At 38.4% G+C, this 17,967-nt stretch overlaps 3 protein-coding genes across 27 annotated transcripts; 1 reads left to right on the forward strand and 2 right to left on the reverse strand.

The window, feature by feature from the left end:
• Positions 1-189: 189 nt before the first annotated feature.
• On the forward strand, positions 190-5,349 carry LOC108825586 (uncharacterized). 25 transcript variants are annotated; one of them, XR_008942828.1, is made up of 10 exons: positions 192-443; positions 680-782; positions 878-1,629; positions 1,761-1,808; positions 2,534-3,405; positions 3,537-3,584; positions 4,310-4,730; positions 4,805-4,904; positions 4,992-5,064; positions 5,150-5,349. XR_008942828.1 is itself a non-coding variant. In XM_018598912.2 (6 exons), the coding sequence occupies exons 1-3, from the start codon at positions 355-357 to the stop codon at positions 1,319-1,321; spliced, it is 636 nt and encodes a 211-aa protein (XP_018454414.1). In that variant the 5' UTR covers positions 195-354; the 3' UTR covers positions 1,322-1,338; positions 4,805-4,904; positions 4,992-5,064; positions 5,150-5,349. The 25 variants fall into 25 exon arrangements, 2 of the variants coding, with proteins under 2 accessions (XP_018454414.1, XP_056859880.1); XR_008942840.1 differs by having other exon boundaries at positions 4,571-4,730; XR_008942835.1 differs by having other exon boundaries at positions 2,534-3,392.
• A 1,022-nt stretch (positions 5,350-6,371) lies between these two features.
• LOC108840255 (uncharacterized) lies at positions 6,372-7,380 on the reverse strand. Its single transcript, XM_018613092.2, has one exon. The coding sequence runs from the start codon at positions 7,309-7,311 to the stop codon at positions 6,559-6,561; it is 753 nt and encodes a 250-aa protein (XP_018468594.1). The 5' UTR covers positions 7,312-7,380; the 3' UTR covers positions 6,372-6,558.
• A 6,066-nt stretch (positions 7,381-13,446) lies between these two features.
• Positions 13,447-17,554, reverse strand: LOC108843321 (NADPH--cytochrome P450 reductase 2). The gene is made up of 17 exons (XM_018616497.2): positions 17,041-17,554; positions 16,780-16,839; positions 16,620-16,696; positions 16,471-16,528; positions 16,289-16,372; positions 16,152-16,188; positions 15,993-16,062; positions 15,737-15,922; positions 15,548-15,640; positions 15,233-15,455; positions 15,076-15,159; positions 14,852-15,003; positions 14,677-14,773; positions 14,367-14,594; positions 14,164-14,286; positions 13,969-14,082; positions 13,447-13,886 (listed from the first exon to the last, which is right to left on the reverse strand). The coding sequence occupies exons 1-17, from the start codon at positions 17,401-17,403 to the stop codon at positions 13,806-13,808; spliced, it is 2,130 nt and encodes a 709-aa protein (XP_018471999.1). The 5' UTR covers positions 17,404-17,554; the 3' UTR covers positions 13,447-13,805.
• Positions 17,555-17,967: the final 413 nt, after the last annotated feature.

Genomic DNA, 17,967 nt, shown 5'->3' on the forward strand with positions numbered 1-17,967 from the left:
ATCCGCACGAACGTGCGGGTTAAAATCTAGTTTGACTCTTGTAAATAATTCCATTAGAGCTGAGTTGGCTAGCGATGGATGTTTGTTGAGGGACAAGTGGGTGGGCCCACAAACCAACATCCACCTTGATGTTTTCTCAATATCTAACGCTAAGGTATAAATCCAGTACGGGTAAGACCATAGTAACTTACGCTGCCTTCCAATTAAAAACAAGCCATTATGAAACATTGTTAAGAGAAGCGAAAAAGAACACAGAGAAAGCTGGAAAATTAAAAAAAAAAAATCCCTTCTTTCCTGCAGAAGAGAAGAGAGAATCTATCGATAGGTTTTGTTGAATCTTGTTAATTAGTGAAGATGATGGTAGCAGCTATTAACAGCTTCGATCTTTGGCAAAAGGATGTTTTTTTCTCAGCAGCAGAGGAGGTTCAAGAATCTGCCGATACGTAATGTCCCTTTTCCTTTTTGAATCTCATGTTGCTTTAAGGTTTGTATGTGATGTTGAAAGTCTTAGTCTTTTATAGGGTTTCTTTTAGACTTGTAATTGTGAATTTGGTTTGGTTGTAACATATGATCAAAGGTCACAACTTTATGTGTTGTTAATTTGATTTATTAGCAAATAGGTGAAGAAGGTATTGAGTTAATATCAAGTTTCAATTTTGTGTTTTTTTTGTATTTCCAGAATGGAATCTGCGTATAGGGTTTGGATTAAAGAGAAGAGACAAGGTCGATCAGACCAGCTCTGCATTGAACTTCAAGCTGCTTTGAGCACTGCTAAATGGCAGGTTCGGATCCCATACACCTTCTTTCTTCACACACAAAAACATGCTCCTTTTTTGTTCATTTATTCAAATGTTGTGTAACATTGAATCATCATCAGCTGGAAGAGTTTGAGAGGGCAGTGAGGTTGAGCCACCGTGGACATTGCCGAGACGACACTACCTTGACTCGGCATAAACAGTTTGTCACCGCTATCGAGAACCAGATTCACCGAGTGCAGTCCTCACTGCAAGAGGCTTTGACCGAGAACGGGAAACCGCCTCTGCGTTTGGTTGATCTCAACAAGGAAGAGCGTGATGACCTCGCCATGTTTCTCTCTGGCTCTTCTTCTCTGACCTCGGAGAGTTTCAGCAGTGGAAGAAGAAGCACCAACTTGAGAGACTCCTCGACGAGCTCCTTGGCTGAAAACACGCGTGGGAGAAGAGAGACTAGCTGTGTGATAGACATTGTTGACGAGGGAGGTAGCCCTGAAAGTGCTGATGCTGTAATCCGCGTGCAGCAAGGTGGTGATAGAAGGTCGGGGACGAGAAGAACATGGATGTAACGACCCGGATCTTAGGAGTAAGGCCCATTTGTTTTATTTTAATCAAAACCCATTCCTTTTTATTTTTGTCCCACATTGGAAGTTTGAGCTTCATACCTCACTTCCCTTCTCCTATATAATAGACTCCTCTTCTTCTCTTTATTCTCATCAAGTCAAAGTATTTCTTTGCGCGTGACAAATTGTTGTTAAATTATTCAACGACCAGTCACTAGTTAATTTTTCCGGTGAGATTTCCGGCGAGCTTCCGGCGGGATTTTTGGACGAGCTTCCGGCGGCATTTCTGGGCGAGCTTCCGGTGGGTTTTTCTAGTAAGTATGCCGCTTTCATATTTCTAGTATAGGAATCCATTTTAGGGAAGTTACTATTTTAGGAAAGTTTCTATTTCGGGAAACTTTATTCCTGAGACTCTGCGCCTAAGTCATTGACTCTCGTGTTGCAGTTGACCTCAGTTGATCATTTCCGTTGTTCGTTCCAGTCAGTTGCTAAGGTGAGGGCTATTCCGTTAAATCCTGAGCTAGTTTAGTACTATTATTATTGAAAGTCTAGTTTCGAAACATGATCCGTCTTTGTGAATCGAGTATGTTTGAAAGTCTTGGTTGCTTATTATTAATTTGATTGTTAAACTGGAAATAGGATAATAGAGGATTCAACGATTGTGTGAAATGATTGATGTTAAAGACTGTTATATATATGTATATATCTAGTTATATAGTAAGGACTATGTGGTGAGTGCGGGGGCCCAGAGTGATTTGGGCTAGCGACGCATATGAGTACGGGGGCCCAGAGAAATCTGAGCTAGCGACGTATAGAGTGCGGGGGCACAGAGACATCTGAGCTAGCGACGCATAGTGGATGAGTACGGGGGCCCAGAGACGTCTGAGCTAGCGACGTATATTGTGTGGTGCGGGGTGCAGAGACGTTTGCATATCGACGCATATTGGTGGAGTGCGGGGGTCCAGAGATGTCTGGACTATCGACGCATATTATGATATCGTATATCCGTATGAGGAGAACGCAGGGTGTGTGGACTAGCTATGTACCATCAGCGTATTGTTTGTTTTGTGTGATGTGCTAGGCATCTTGTCTGTTCATGCTAGAGCTACTCTTACATAGTCGTAGTGCTATGTACTGAGTCTGTGGTTTGCGGGTTAGCATCCCATACCTCACTGAGTGACTCCCCTGTTGCTCATCCCTCTTTCTTTTCTCTTTCAGGTGAGCCTGGCAGACAGGAGTGATTGCTTTCGGATTGGTGCTTTTGGGCGTTTTCTTTATTTCTATTCCAGATTTTCGGTTTTGTGCTTTACCGAGATTTTTAGATTTATTATACTATTTGAATTTAATGCTATTTATTGGATTTATGGAGATTTGAGATTATTTATGTGGAGTAATAAATGGAGATTTCAGGATTATTTCTTTATTTATTATTTATTATTATTATTATATATTTTGGAAAATCGGGGTATTACAATTTGGTATCAGAGCGGGGTTCCGTCCTGGCTCTGACCCGGGACGGCGATTTATGGGACTCGGATTTCAGTGATTTTTCAATGTTTTGGGATTGGGAGTTTTTGAAAAAAAAATGCACCCTTCTGCCGAGCATCATTCGGTTAGTCATTAGAGATTCTGATTTTCTTTTCTTCTGCAGGTGAAGACCAAGTTTCTTTCGTTTCCATCGTCTATTACCTTTTATCTTTCTTTTCTTCGAAGCTGTGGACGTTCTTTCTTCATCTCTTTGGAATTCGGGACGAATTCTGATTAAGTGGGGGAGAATTGTAACGACCCGGATCTTAGGAGTAAGGCCCATTTGTTTTATTTTAATCAAAACCCATTCCTTTTTATTTTTGTCCCACATTGGAAGTTTGAGCTTCATACCTCACTTCCCTTCTCCTATATAATAGACTCCTCTTCTTCTCTTTATTCTCATCAAGTCAAAGTATTTCTTTGCGCGTGACAAATTGTTGTTAAATTATTCAACGACCAGTCACTAGTTAATTTTTCCGGTGAGATTTCCGGCGAGCTTCCGGCGGGATTTTTGGACGAGCTTCCGGCGGCATTTCTGGGCGAGCTTCCGGTGGGTTTTTCTAGTAAGTATGCCGCTTTCATATTTCTAGTATAGGAATCCATTTTAGGGAAGTTACTATTTTAGGAAAGTTTCTATTTCGGGAAACTTTATTCCTGAGACTCTGCGCCTAAGTCATTGACTCTCGTGTTGCAGTTGACCTCAGTTGATCATTTCCGTTGTTCGTTCCAGTCAGTTGCTAAGGTGAGGGCTATTCCGTTAAATCCTGAGCTAGTTTAGTACTATTATTATTGAAAGTCTAGTTTCGAAACATGATCCGTCTTTGTGAATCGAGTATGTTTGAAAGTCTTGGTTGCTTATTATTAATTTGATTGTTAAACTGGAAATAGGATAATAGAGGATTCAACGATTGTGTGAAATGATTGATGTTAAAGACTGTTATATATATGTATATATCTAGTTATATAGTAAGGACTATGTGGTGAGTGCGGGGGCCCAGAGTGATTTGGGCTAGCGACGCATATGAGTACGGGGGCCCAGAGAAATCTGAGCTAGCGACGTATAGAGTGCGGGGGCACAGAGACATCTGAGCTAGCGACGCATAGTGGATGAGTACGGGGGCCCAGAGACGTCTGAGCTAGCGACGTATATTGTGTGGTGCGGGGTGCAGAGACGTTTGCATATCGACGCATATTGGTGGAGTGCGGGGGTCCAGAGATGTCTGGACTATCGACGCATATTATGATATCGTATATCCGTATGAGGAGAACGCAGGGTGTGTGGACTAGCTATGTACCATCAGCGTATTGTTTGTTTTGTGTGATGTGCTAGGCATCTTGTCTGTTCATGCTAGAGCTACTCTTACATAGTCGTAGTGCTATGTACTGAGTCTGTGGTTTGCGGGTTAGCATCCCATACCTCACTGAGTGACTCCCCTGTTGCTCATCCCTCTTTCTTTTCTCTTTCAGGTGAGCCTGGCAGACAGGAGTGATTGCTTTCGGATTGGTGCTTTTGGGCGTTTTCTTTATTTCTATTCCAGATTTTCGGTTTTGTGCTTTACCGAGATTTTTAGATTTATTATACTATTTGAATTTAATGCTATTTATTGGATTTATGGAGATTTGAGATTATTTATGTGGAGTAATAAATGGAGATTTCAGGATTATTTCTTTATTTATTATTTATTATTATTATTATATATTTTGGAAAATCGGGGTATTACAATGGAGTTCGCCGAATGTTCCTAATGTAACTGCGTTGAGGATTAATGTGGAAGAAGAGGAGGAGAAGAAGACCAAGAAGAGACTTGTGTTTGACATCGAAGACACTCCTAAGGAGAAAGGATCTAGACCTCTGTTTTCGATGCAGAGATGTCGTGATTATAACCTTGTAAAGCTTCACTCATCTCTATATAGATGGTGTTCTATTATAGTTCTTAGTTGTTTTGTTATATTTTTTTGCAGCTCTTTGACAGAGTCAGACAATATCAAAGGAGGTTTCGTGTTCCCTTTAGCAGACCGGTCCAGCTCATTCTTTCCTTCACGCTAATCTTGTTTCTTCTATGTGAGTCCCCATCTTCTCTTGCTTCTCATGAGAGTTGCATCATACCATTGTTTTCATCTTTGTTTTTTTTTTCTTCTTCCATTGCAGTACTGTTTCGTGTTTATTAGTCTTGACAACTTAAAACTTTGGTTTCCTGAAACACTCGAGAACATTTGACAAGGTGAATAATATTTTCTGAAAATCTAAATCATAACGTCAAGATTTTTTTTTACAACAGTCTTTAAACGTTACACTCTTTCTTGCAGGTTACATATTCTTGCTTGTTGGTCACACACATCAGAAGAACAAGCCTGCATTTTCTTTACTTTCTTTTGTCCTCAAGGAAACATATATAGGAACTTGTAACTTTGTAGGTCTATTTGTAAAGTATACTAAAAAAATTCGTGTGTTGTTGTTACAAATCGATGCGGTTAAGGTTGTTGAAGTTCACCACGGTCCTTGAAAATTGGATTTTTTATTGTGGAGTTTCATAGCAAGATCTACAGATGAATGAATTTTGGAAATCTTAACTCATTGCTCTAAGCTTTCTAAACCAATCTTTAAACACACGATGATCACCATGTAGGTTTTTTTAATACAGATTCATCTGTACTGAGCACATGCTTTAGATGTTACATGATTCAAAGTCTTCAAGAAGGAAGAGAATTAAAAAGCTTTTGTCAAGAGAAGATCACAGGTAAAAGCCAAAAGAAGAATAAGCTACGTTTCCTAAAGTCTAGACGTGTACCTGAAGAAACCCAATGCGTGTTGTGTGTTAATGATCTCCAGTGTTTGTTTGTCTCGCAGATAATGTTTTGGAGCAGACAATCTTTGTCACCTGGACCCCTTCACTTACTTCGCAAGTCTATGGTTTGAATCAGTGTTTGATCTTCTTTTTAAAATGCTCATTACCAAACTACCAATCAAGGTCAATTATTATTATAGACCGATCATGATTGATAATTGCTTATGATTGGTGACCTGCATATGGTGAAAAGCTGAAATGATACTTTTGATAATACAAAAATCAAAAGTCTCAAATACGTGATTCGCAAGACAAAATTAACGTTTTCTTACCGTTTTGTTAAGTAGTTTCATATACACAACATGAATATGGTGAAATCATGGGTTTTAATTCTAGAAGTCTCTGGAGTCTGGACAAAAAGACGGTGGACGTCAAAGTCTCTAGATTGGAATTTGAATTATCATACCATATATCAACCATGCATTTCGAAGCACAAATAAATGCTAACAAAACTATATAATTTCCTGTCTATATCACGAAAATCGACTAGTCGCAGAGGGCAAAGTAAAGTAATTAAATTGTGTTCATGTCCTTCTCGTGCCAGTTCTGATCATCATTCATTCCTCCACTACCTAACCAATTAATTTCTTTAAATTTTTTTTAACGATTATCTTAAAAATAGATATTCAAATATTCAAACAAAATGAGCTGAAATCTATACAGACGAAAAAAAGAACTGTAAAGAGAAAAAAAAGTATGATACGGTCCAAACTATTACCGATATTTGTTTCAACAGATAAATTACAATATCGACATTCTTTAACAAAATAAATTATCTTAAAGTAAAAGACGATTATCTCCTTCTCATTCGACGGCAAAGCAAGTACGTAGCCACACATAATGCATTGTTCTTAGGGGTAATATAATACTTTACGTATGTGGAAACCAAAGCGGTGTCGTTGCAGCAACGCTTGTAGGCTCCTTGCAACTCAAGGCGTTAAGAAACCTCCAAGAAGGAGACGGTGACGGCGCTCGAGTTCTACAAGATCTCCGGTCAGCAGGAGACGGAAACATAACATTCCGGCGAACCTGACGGTTCTTTATATTCCTCAGCTCAGTCTCCGGTGTGAACTTAACCATTCCAAACATGATCACGTACCATCTCGGTTTCACACTTTTTCTGTTTCCAGACGAGACCGTTTCGGGCTTTGCCGCAATTTTTGTCGGAGAAGCATTTCCACGTGCGGTCGAGGTGGTTGGTCCACGTGTGAGGTTGCGGTGATCTAAAGAACGGCTTATCCTCATGGGTCTTGCATTGTCACGTGCCACGGGACGGTTGATCTTGTTGCCTTGTATAGCGGATAAGGACTCGGATCTAGTGCTTATTCGAGGGCGGATGTATTCGGGAGAGGAAAGGATGGCATTTTGGTAGTTTAAGGGGATGATTTTGCCGCGGAAGATTATGTTTTCTGCTGGAGAACAGTCGTCGGAGGTTGAGGTCAGGAACTCAAAAAGCTCAATGGATCGTTTACGTTGGTCTTCAGTGGTGGTTGTGGCGGCGGTGGAATTGTTTTTTTCGGCGTTGAGAGGAAGATCTCGGAGAGAGAGTTCTTCTTCTAGGCGATAATGAAACGGCGTTGTGGGTTTAGGGTTTTGGAGATTGGTGTTTTGTGAAGTTTCCATGTCTTTTTTTTTGGGAATGAGAGAGAGAGAGAGAGAGAGAAAGATAGAGTGAAGGTATTGAAATTTTTTGTCACCACACTAACATACAATATATACTACTATTTCGATTGTTTTAACAAAGAAAATAAATATGGCAACATGTTTGTTTACATCCTATCCCATTCTAGAATCATAATTGCAAGTTACCAACATCATCATTGATTCAAAGCATCCTTCTACATTGGAAAATCAGGTTATCTTTTTTGCAAAAAATTAAATCATTATATGTATAGATCACACCAATCGCATATCCAATTTACATATTTTGAGAAATCTATTATAGCCTGTAAATATTTAGTATACTCTCTAACCCGCACTAATTAAAGGCAATCTCAAACATCGTCGATTGTTCACCGATAATCTTCCCCAAACCTCGAGTAAAACGCGTGTTAAAATGAGTAAACTATTTTCTCATAAGAAAAGACTCAACTAAGCTCAGATTCAGCTATATATTGAAACTTTAGCATAAGTAAATTCGGTTTTAATAAAAAAATTCTAATCGTCTATACATGCTTACTACTCTACGAACTAGTATATAATTATCAGACATGCTGTTTTGTTAATCACAACCTTGCTACGAATTTGCCCAAGAGTTGTTTACTAATACATGAACCAACAAGATATTCATAGCGTATAAGATTGTGACGCTATTCTCTACATGTCATTCACGTGATCATCTTATTGAATTATGATTTATTTCGTCTGAGAAAATTGTGTGATCCAAAAGCATGGTCTAGACTCTAGAATGATAGTGATAGATATAGTCAAAAGTATTAAATAATTTTTACCCAATCTAATTTGAAATTCTATGAAACAGTGATATGAAAGTTTACAATAATTGTCTAATGTAGAATATCGCGCAACTAATTTTCAAAGTTGGAAATACCAATATTTCAGTATGTATTAATTGTTACAAAATAGTATACTTTTGAAAATTTAAATACTTTCTTATTTTCCACTTTTAGTTTAGTTGCATCAGATTTTAAAGCTTTTACTAAGGAAAGTGTACGTTATTATTATATTATTATTCACACAATTAATGGAACCCTACACGGCTACACCAAAATGTTTCGCATCAATTGTTTTATTTTTCTCTCTATTCCTACGCATTAAGAGTTCGTTTGCAAATACGCCTGACAACCACATATGTATGTTGCAAGTTTTGATAAATTATTTAGCAGGTATTATTTACTATATCATAAAACTTACCTATATATACAAGTCTAAATAAATACTATCACATTCAATGGCGGATGTAGAATTTGTTTTTGGTGGGGCAAATCATACATAAACTCAAAAAAAAAAGCTAGAAAATGCTATTTACTAATGGAAAGTAACTAAAATTTAAGTATACTAAACAAATTTTTAAAATATTTCAGGTGGCACTTGCCACCTTCTTGGACAACGTATGTATTGAATACAATTGTACATATACAGCACATACACAAACTCACTAAATATATTTTTTAAATACGAACATAAAGTTCTCATTAAAAAGAGCGACTTTTACACAAGAAAATGTATGAAGTATTAGTATTTGTGAAAAGAGAGTCAAGATTAATTATAAGAGTAAGACTAAGACATGGTGATTGGTTGCAAATAAAGTAAAACAAGTGTTGAGGTATTAACCAGTGCGAGTAAATGAGGTTAGCGAGCAAATGATGGCAAACTTTTGTCGGCCAACACTATTTGCAAACGACCAGAATAGCTCACTGAGTTACTGGTGAAGAAGCTTTTTTTTTTTTTCTCGAAAGATTTCATTGACTATAGAACCCAAGGAGTACATCCAAAACACAAAGTCCCCGCCTACGGGAACGCAAAAGAACACCATCTAGGTAAACCACTAGCTACATAGGATTGGTAAAAACTATCTTTTAAAGCACTAGTAGCTATCAGACGAGCAGCCCTATTAGCTTGAAAGGATTCTTTCAAAACTCGCGATTCCAAAAAATCACGAAGCAGACTCCTGATGTTCATCACTTTATTCTTGAAGGAAGGCCACGCTTGAGGCCGATTCACTGCATTGACGAAACTACTTCCTTCAAACGCAAAGTGCACATTTAGTCGCCTAAGGCTTCGCATACTCTCAACCGCCCATGCAACGCATAAATACTGGGCTTCAACTTTGGTTCCAACATCACCAAAAGAACGTCGACTATTAAGTAACACAACTCCCCTGGAATCACTAAGAATCCATGCCATCCCTGCTACCTTTTTTTTCTTTGACCACTGCATCCCAATATTACATTTTAGAACATTTGGAGGGGGCCTTTTCCAAACCATAGAATCCCGAAGCGCTGTATCTCTATGATCAGTTGAGCTTCTGTCTCCTAAAGTCTGAGCATAGTACCACAACTCAGCTTCCTCCTTCGCTTTGCTGCAGAGTTGATCTCCATCAAATAATTCTCCTTCAAACAAAAGTCTATTTCTATTTTTCCATAGATACCAGAGGGTCCAGGGGAAGCTTTTGGTTACTTCTTGCCATTCCTTTTTCCTTTCCCATGTTTGCAACACATAATTCAGATTGGTGAAAATCGAATAATGGTTGAAACCCCCTAATCTCGCTGGAAAACCAGATATAGCCCAAACCTGTCTCGCTAGAGTACAAGTAAACAGAACGTGATTGATAGATTCGCCTTCCCCTCCACACGTCTGGCAAACTTGATCACATTTCATGCCCCTAGCCTGTAAACCATCAAGAACCGGCAACGCTCCAGATAAAGCTTTCCAAAGAAAAACTTTCAGTTTGGAAGGAGCCTGAATACGCCACACTTGATTCTTTAAAGGGTTGATAGACGGGTATGCAGTGTGTTCTCGAAGCAGCTCCTGATTGTTCTCAGCAAATGCAAGTTCATAACCTGTTTTCACTGAATACAGACCACTTTGCGTATGCCTCCACACCCATGAATCAGTCTCTGAAGTCACTGGCTGATTGCTTTGGAGGATTGTGATATCCCCAGGAACAAATATCTCTTTCAATCGCCTGAGGCACCATCTCCCTGTGAGAGTATCGATTAGGTCAGATACCCGCAAGTTAGCATCAATAGATCTTTGTTTCCGATAGGGGGTGCGCAAAGTTCCGTCATCGTCTTCAAACCATGGCTCCGTCCATACATTGATACTGGCACCATCTCCAACGAGGCGTTTCAGACCTTTCTGCAACAGTTCTCTGCCCCAAAGAATGCTCCGCCAAGCATATGATGGTCTGACTCCAAGTGTTGCCTCTGTAAATTGAGTGTTCTCAAAGTACTTGCCTTTGAGTACAGCCGTCATGAGACAATCTTGAGAATACAACAATCTCCATGCTTGTTTTGCCATTAGTGATTGGTTAAAACTCTCCAAGTCCTTGAAGCCAAGGCCTCCAAACTCCTTTGGCAGACACATCTTGTCCCAACTAAGCCAGTGTATCTTGCGCTTATGTTCCACTGAACTCCACCAAAAATTCTATCCTACTATAGAATTTTAAAAGAAATAAATTAAAGGAAAAAACTGGCGGAAGAGACGAAGAGTAATGAAAGGTAATCAATTGTTAGAGAACATAAACTAAATGAAAGCAGTTAGAGCCACAAACTACACTTTTTCCTTTCGTTTTCAACTTACACCAACTTACGCTGCAAGGCACAAGTCATAATTAGGTTACTCATATCCAAATTGCTTGACCACAAAGTTTGATTTGTTTTCCTTATTTATAACATTTTCATATGGTGCGATTTTACTATTATCTTTAAACGCATAAAGTATAGTGAATCACACAGGAGTTCGCCAAAAAGTTTTCGTTTTGTTTTGTTTTGTTCTAACGTGAAAAGAAGGCATGTTGGTGACTTTGGAAAAGTTAAAGTTATTTGTATAGTGTATTTTTTTGGACAAGCCCAAGCAAATCATAATTATAATTTTGGGCTGGGTAATAGTAACAAGGACTTGGACGTAGAGTTTTAAACGGGCCATTAAGAAATATCACGACGGGCTGCACAGTTTTGTTGGAGCTCGCAACGAATCTGTTAACCCAACTAAAACCATAAGGTAGATCGAAGAGCGATGTGTGTGTTGAGTGCTTTACATATTAACATACTTTTTAGACTTTCACTTTAATACTTTTACTAGATCTTGACCCGCCCAACCGGGCGGGTATTTATTTTATGTTTTTAGTTTTTTTAATTTATAAATGATATATTTTTAATATTTAAACATAAATTTAGATTGAAAATTAACATTTGTAGTTATAATAAAAATTAAAAGTTTTAAAAAATATTTTGATATAAATTTTAAATTCCTAACTAAAATAATATAGAGATGGGTCATAATTTTTCCAATTCCAAAATCTTAGCATTCTTAATGACAAATAAAATAATTTATAAATACATAAAATATATAAACATATTTGAAATTAAAATATTTAAAAAAAAAAAAAAATTACGCCATTGTTGTTTATTTCTATAGTTTGACCCGTGGCCGTATAAATATTTGCTTTCACTTCAATTTTTTTTCTTTGTTCTAATGATAATATATATAAATAAAATATTTTATATTTTATCTATATGATATATAAATTGATTTTGATGTGTGATTTTTATTTTATTATTTTTATTAATAAATATTGAAAAATATTAAATGTTAACAAAAAATCTATTAGAAATTTTATTTTGGTTAAGGTTCATTCTATTAAAGAAATCTATTATTTAAATTAGGAAAGACATTAAATACTTAAATCTATCATTTAAATAAGGAAAATACAAAAATCTCTACTATCTTTGTTACCAAACAAAATTTAATTTTTTTAAAGATTCATATCCCTGTTTCCAAACAAAAGCTTAAAGTACTTCTACTTTAATAAGATAGATAGGTACTTCTAGCTTGAGGTGTACCAAATGTGATGTGAAACACAGATCATTTATGCAATCATGTGGGATCATGTACATCACCTACCAATGTAACCCACTTGATTTTCCATACGTCGGACCTCTTCTTTTACTAAACTGCTTCGTTTATGCAGTTGTAATCCCTTATTGATACTTTTTGTAGTAATAATTAATCAATAAGAAGAGTAGTTTATGAGAAAAAAACACACAAAGACCAAAAAAGGTAGTTGAAACAGGAAAGAAACATGTTGGAGAATGGAGAGTGCATCCTATCCTCCACCAACTTCGTTTCCCACGTATCAGTGTAACACACATGCTATTAAATCACATCTACAATATGCCCCCAGCTTACCTACCCCCATACCATTCATCTTATTCATTTTTTTTAATTTTCCGTTTATAAAATTAATATTTCTGAACCACTAAAAAGCACTTCAAAGCAAAGGTTTCAACTTTCAACCATCCATAATCATTATTATCCATTTGGCTATTACTGTAATACCCCGACCGTCTACGGCTAATGGGATACCCATGCCCGCTCACTCGGTCTGTGGGCTTCATCCCATCCGACGGTCGGTCGTTAATTTTCCAAAGCTCAAAATCATTGTTTACTAACCCTACAATCACCACCCGACATTTCTCCGTGCTTTGGCCTCACTTACACGGTATCGCGAATCACTTTTCTCGATAGGTCACCCATCCTTTCACTACTTCAGCCCAAGCACGCTTAACTCTGGAGTTCTAAACAGATGTGTGACGGAAAAGGTAAGTCAACTTTGGTGACATACGTAGCCAAATCAATTTTCTTAAGCCTTTCCGTATATCACAACTCGGAATGTTACAATTCACCCCCCTCTCAAAGAACGCAACGCCCTCGTTGCACCCCATGACATGTCTCAAGACGCCTCTCAAGTCAGAAATGAGACGGCTAACCAGTTATGATACCACTTGCAACGCCCCGACCGCCCACAGCTAATGGACCACCCACACCCGCTCTCTCGGCCCGTGGGCCCCATCCCATCCGACGGTCGGTCGTTAATTCTCAAAGCTCGCAATCATTGTTTACTGACCATGCAATCACCACCCGACTTTTCCCCGTGCTTTGGCCTCATTTACACGGTATCGCGAATCACTTCCCGATAGATCACCATCTTTTCACTACTCCAGCCCAAACACGTTTAACTCTGGAGTTCTAAACGGATGTGTGACAAAAAATGTAAGTCAACTTTGGTGACAGATGTAACCAAATCAATTCTCTTAAGCTTTTCCGTATACCACAACTCGGAATGTTACACTTACATTTAAAGGTACAGAGTTTGTATGTAACACAACTGTTTCATAAATACTCCCAACACATCTTATACAAATTTGGGTTTTTTTCTTTTCATTATGTTGTGTGGGAACAAACTATATAACAAAGGTTGAAAAAATAGAACTGTAAAATAACATATAAAATAAACTAAATTAAAAAATGGAGAAAAAGGAGGTTTATTCCCTCTTGGGATCACAACTTAATGACCATGCTGTGGCATTTCTGTGCCGTATATATAATAAGTACACAGTGAGTGTATGAGGGAGGGGGCTTCAAACATCCTCGTGTTACCATACATCTCTAAGATATCTTCCACTCATTTGCAGGTTCTTCACAAAGCTCTCTGCCTTTGTAGAATCCATTGATCCCTGAAACACAAAGACAAGACACAAGTAAGAACCCTCTCAAGACTGTTGTGATGGCGGTTGAGGTTTGATGTCTCATACGAACCTGTTCTTGAGCTATTGTGTGGAGAGATCTGTGAACGTCTCTTGCCATGCCTTTGGCGTCACCACAAACATATACATAAGCTCCTTGAGAGATCATGCTCCAGATATCAGAAGCCTATACATACCACAAAAAAAATTGTCAGCTCAAGAATCTGAAGATGAGAGAGTGTATTAAGCTGAGAACTTAAAGACATACCTTGTCCATCATCTTGTGCTGTACATATTCTTTGGTTGGTCCTTCACGAGAGAAGGCGATGCTTAGCTCTGAGAGTGCACCACTCTCAAGAAATCCCTGGAGCTCTTCCTCGTAGATGAAATCCTGAACATATGAAAAGACTTGAGGAACACTGAACAAACAGATGATGATGATAAGTTTTGAGTAAATGGGCTTAGTGTTACCATTCTACGGTTTCTGCATCCAAAGAACAAAACTGATGGTCCAAGTTCAACACCAGATTCCACCAATGCGAGCCTTTCCTGAAGGAAACCTCTGAATGGAGCCAATCCAGTCCCTGGACCGATCATTATGATCGGTACCTTAGAATCTAAAGGAAGCTTGAAGTTGGATTGCCTAACAAATATAGGCGCTGAGGAACAGTTCTCATTCTTCTCATAAGGCACAGCACTCTGTTATTACAAACAGCAACAAAAGAAAGCTCAGGAATGGCACAAACAATAACAAAAAAAATCACACTCATCTTTTAATTACCTTCATCCAAGTGGAACACACTCCCTTATGAATCCTGCCGGTTGGCATCTTCTCATGTACAAGTGCACATGTGACATGAATTGTAGTTTCAGCAATCCTATTCAAGTAAACAGGACAAAAAGGTCAATACACTAAAAGAAAACAAAAAGAGTAAGACAATGAGAAGGGTACTCACTTGGGAGATGATGATATTGAATAGAACCTCGGCTGCAACCTCGGAGCGACTGCAGCAAAGAAGACACCAAGTGGTGGCTTAGCTGAAGGAAACTCGGCCATCACCTCGAGTAGACTTCTTTGACTCTCTACTACCCACTTTGAATATTCATCCTGGTGTTGAATGGATTACTTGTAAGAGAAAATGTTACAATGGAAAATCAAGAAGAGCAGCGTGGCACAAACCTTTCCAGCAGGTGAAGCAAGGTGTTTTAGTCGCTCTGCTTCGGTGGGGTTAGATGCATGAGCAGCCAAAGCTACTAAAGCGGACTGCAGGAAAACAATTGAGATTAAACATCTATGACAGCAAATAAACATGGTCATAAATGTGAATCCAACCAACCTTTTTAGGAGAACTCAAAAGACATGCGTAACGTGTAAGCGCTGTTCTCAAGTTGCAAGGCGGGAATGGAGGAAGAAGAGAGCTGCTGATTGGTGTTCCATCTTCTTTATCAGAATGAAGAGAGAAATAAGTATCAGGTGACATGTCCAGCAACCTAAGCACTTCCTCTACCGTTTCATTCAAATTATCACACAGTACACCAACATGATCTCCAGTTTCATACCTGACAGACAAAGATACAAAACATATATATATATATATATTCATGTTCCCTCTGGTTCTGTAACACATTCTTAAATTAGCAGTAAAACTCACGTCAGTCCACTTCCGGCAATGTCAAATTCCAGATGGGTGCAGGAACGGTCAGACTCTGGTGTATGAAGCTCTCTTCTCACAGCAACATTTGCCCTTTAAAAGCATCAAAACAAAGCACTGATTAGATCAAACTGATAAGACAATGTTTATAAGGGAAAAAAAAATGTGAAGAAGCCTGGTTTTGCGCACCTGTAAGGATGTTGAGCATCAAACACGACATGACCATTCCCATTCGCCAAGTTTTTCTGGTTCAACGCATCTTCAGAGTTGTGAATAGAAACTCTGTATTCTAGCACAGCAGCAGTGTATGGAGTAACAGCTGTATCCCCTTCTTCCCTTAGCAATGTATCCAACTCAGGCCACAATGCTTCTCGCCTGCAAGAGATTTAACAAACTGAGCAAAGCTGATAAAAGAGAAAAAAAGTATAAGATCAAAAGTAAGTACCATGCGGTAAAGTCATCTTCAATACATTGGTCATCATCTCCAATACCAACATGTACAAGACGCTGTGCACCTGAACAAGCCAAGTCATCAAGTTAGAAGAAGACAAATACAAAAGACATCAAAAAACGAATGATGAAAATAAAGAAACCAAAAACAAACCTTGTTCGACAAGAATGTCATCTACAACTTTGGCAACCTGCAACACAGATTTTTACAAAAACAACAAATATTAGAATATTTTAAACAAGATTATGATTTTCTTTAAAAACATAAATAAATATTTCAGTTTTAGAAACCTTATTAAAATGTTCATATTGTCTGTTTCCTAATCCAAACACACCGTACTTCAAGTTCTTGAGCCATTCTCCTCTGTCATTCCCCTGTAACACACATGACACATGTGCAAAACTTGAGAAACAAGAAAACATAACAACACACGCTACAACAACTAAATGACCCCAAGCAACAAAAGACTAACCTCGGTGAACCATTTGTAGAATCTCGCCGCATTGTCTGTTGGCTCACCGTCTCCATATCTACACACCAAGATTGTAAAACCAAGATCAGCCAAAGCAACTTTCAATAAAGACAAAAACAAACAGAGCTTAAAAAATAAAAAAAACTAACGTGGCTAAGAAGAAGAAAGCCACATCCTCTTTCTTCAACTTCTCCTCATACTCATCATCATCAGCCGCGTAATCGTCCTGTTAAAACAAATCAGAATCAGAATCGAAATAAACAAGACAGAGTTTCGAGCTTTTTTTTTTTCAAAAAAAGGGTATAATACCAAATCAACGATTTTGAATCTGATCTTCTCGTATCTTGCTTTAGCTTCTTCTCCTAAAGCCTGCAAATTATCAAAAAAAACTTAGCTTTCATCATCTTCACTCTGTTTTGAATCAAAGCTCTGTTTTGAGCCAAGGCTCTGTTAGCTCTGTTTTGAGCCAAGGCTCTGTTTTGAATCAAAGCTCTGTTTTGAATCAAAGCTCTGTTTTGAGCCAAAACTCTGTTTTGAGCCAAAGCTCTGTTTTGAATGAAAGCAACGTACTTTAGCAAACCCTTCAGCAGTTCCGGTCTGTGTACCGAAAAAGATGGTGACTTTCTTCCTCCCATCATCATCAACCTCGTCCTCACCGCGAGGCTTGATCACCAACGGCTTAAGCGTCTCGACACGTTTGGAGCTGTTCCCGGATCTTCTCAAGACGAGCATGACGATGCAGCCGACGAGAACAGCTATGGTGGTGGTCACAATCACGGCGAGATGGCGATTCTCGGTGAGGATGGAGCTCAGTTCGGCGGCGACGGACTCGTAAGCGGAGGCATTAGCCGGGTCGGAGACGACGACGGGTTCTCCTTTGATGATGGCGGACATGAGATCAAAGGGAGAGACTTTCATGGGTGTTGAGGACATGGTGGCGTGTTGTTGTTGTTGTTGTGCCTAGACGAAGAAGAAGAAGATCTTTCTCTCTCTCTATGGATCGGAGGGTGTGGTTAGGTGTGGTGTTGGTGAGAGAGAGACTTCTTCTGAACTCTGCGAGAGAAAATAAATAATGAAATACGAAGAAGAAGAGAGCTACTACATATATAATTTTATTTAAATAATTATTTTTTATTTTCGTGGTTGGAGACTTGGAGTTGGAGTGGTGAGATTTATTGCCACCGCTCACCAAACCAGAACGGTCAAACCGACCTACCGCGTTTGATTTTACCATGGTTAACTTATGTATATACACTATATCATCTACCGCGTTTTATTATGAACAACATGAAAAAAAACACAACAGCAGAAAAGATATGATACGATCGTACGAGAGGGAGGCAAATAAATCCTAACTAGAATTGAACCCGCGCTAAAGCGCGGAATAATTTTTATTTTAAATTTATGATTCAGATTTTATTTAAAGTTGAAAATGCTAATAATAGTCACAAAAATAGAATGATTATTTGTTAATATGAAACTAAAAATGTTATAGAT

The sequence above is a fragment of the Raphanus sativus genome, chromosome 2 (assembly GCF_000801105.2).
Source record: "Raphanus sativus cultivar WK10039 chromosome 2, ASM80110v3, whole genome shotgun sequence".
Lineage (NCBI taxonomy): Eukaryota > Viridiplantae > Streptophyta > Magnoliopsida > Brassicales > Brassicaceae > Raphanus > Raphanus sativus.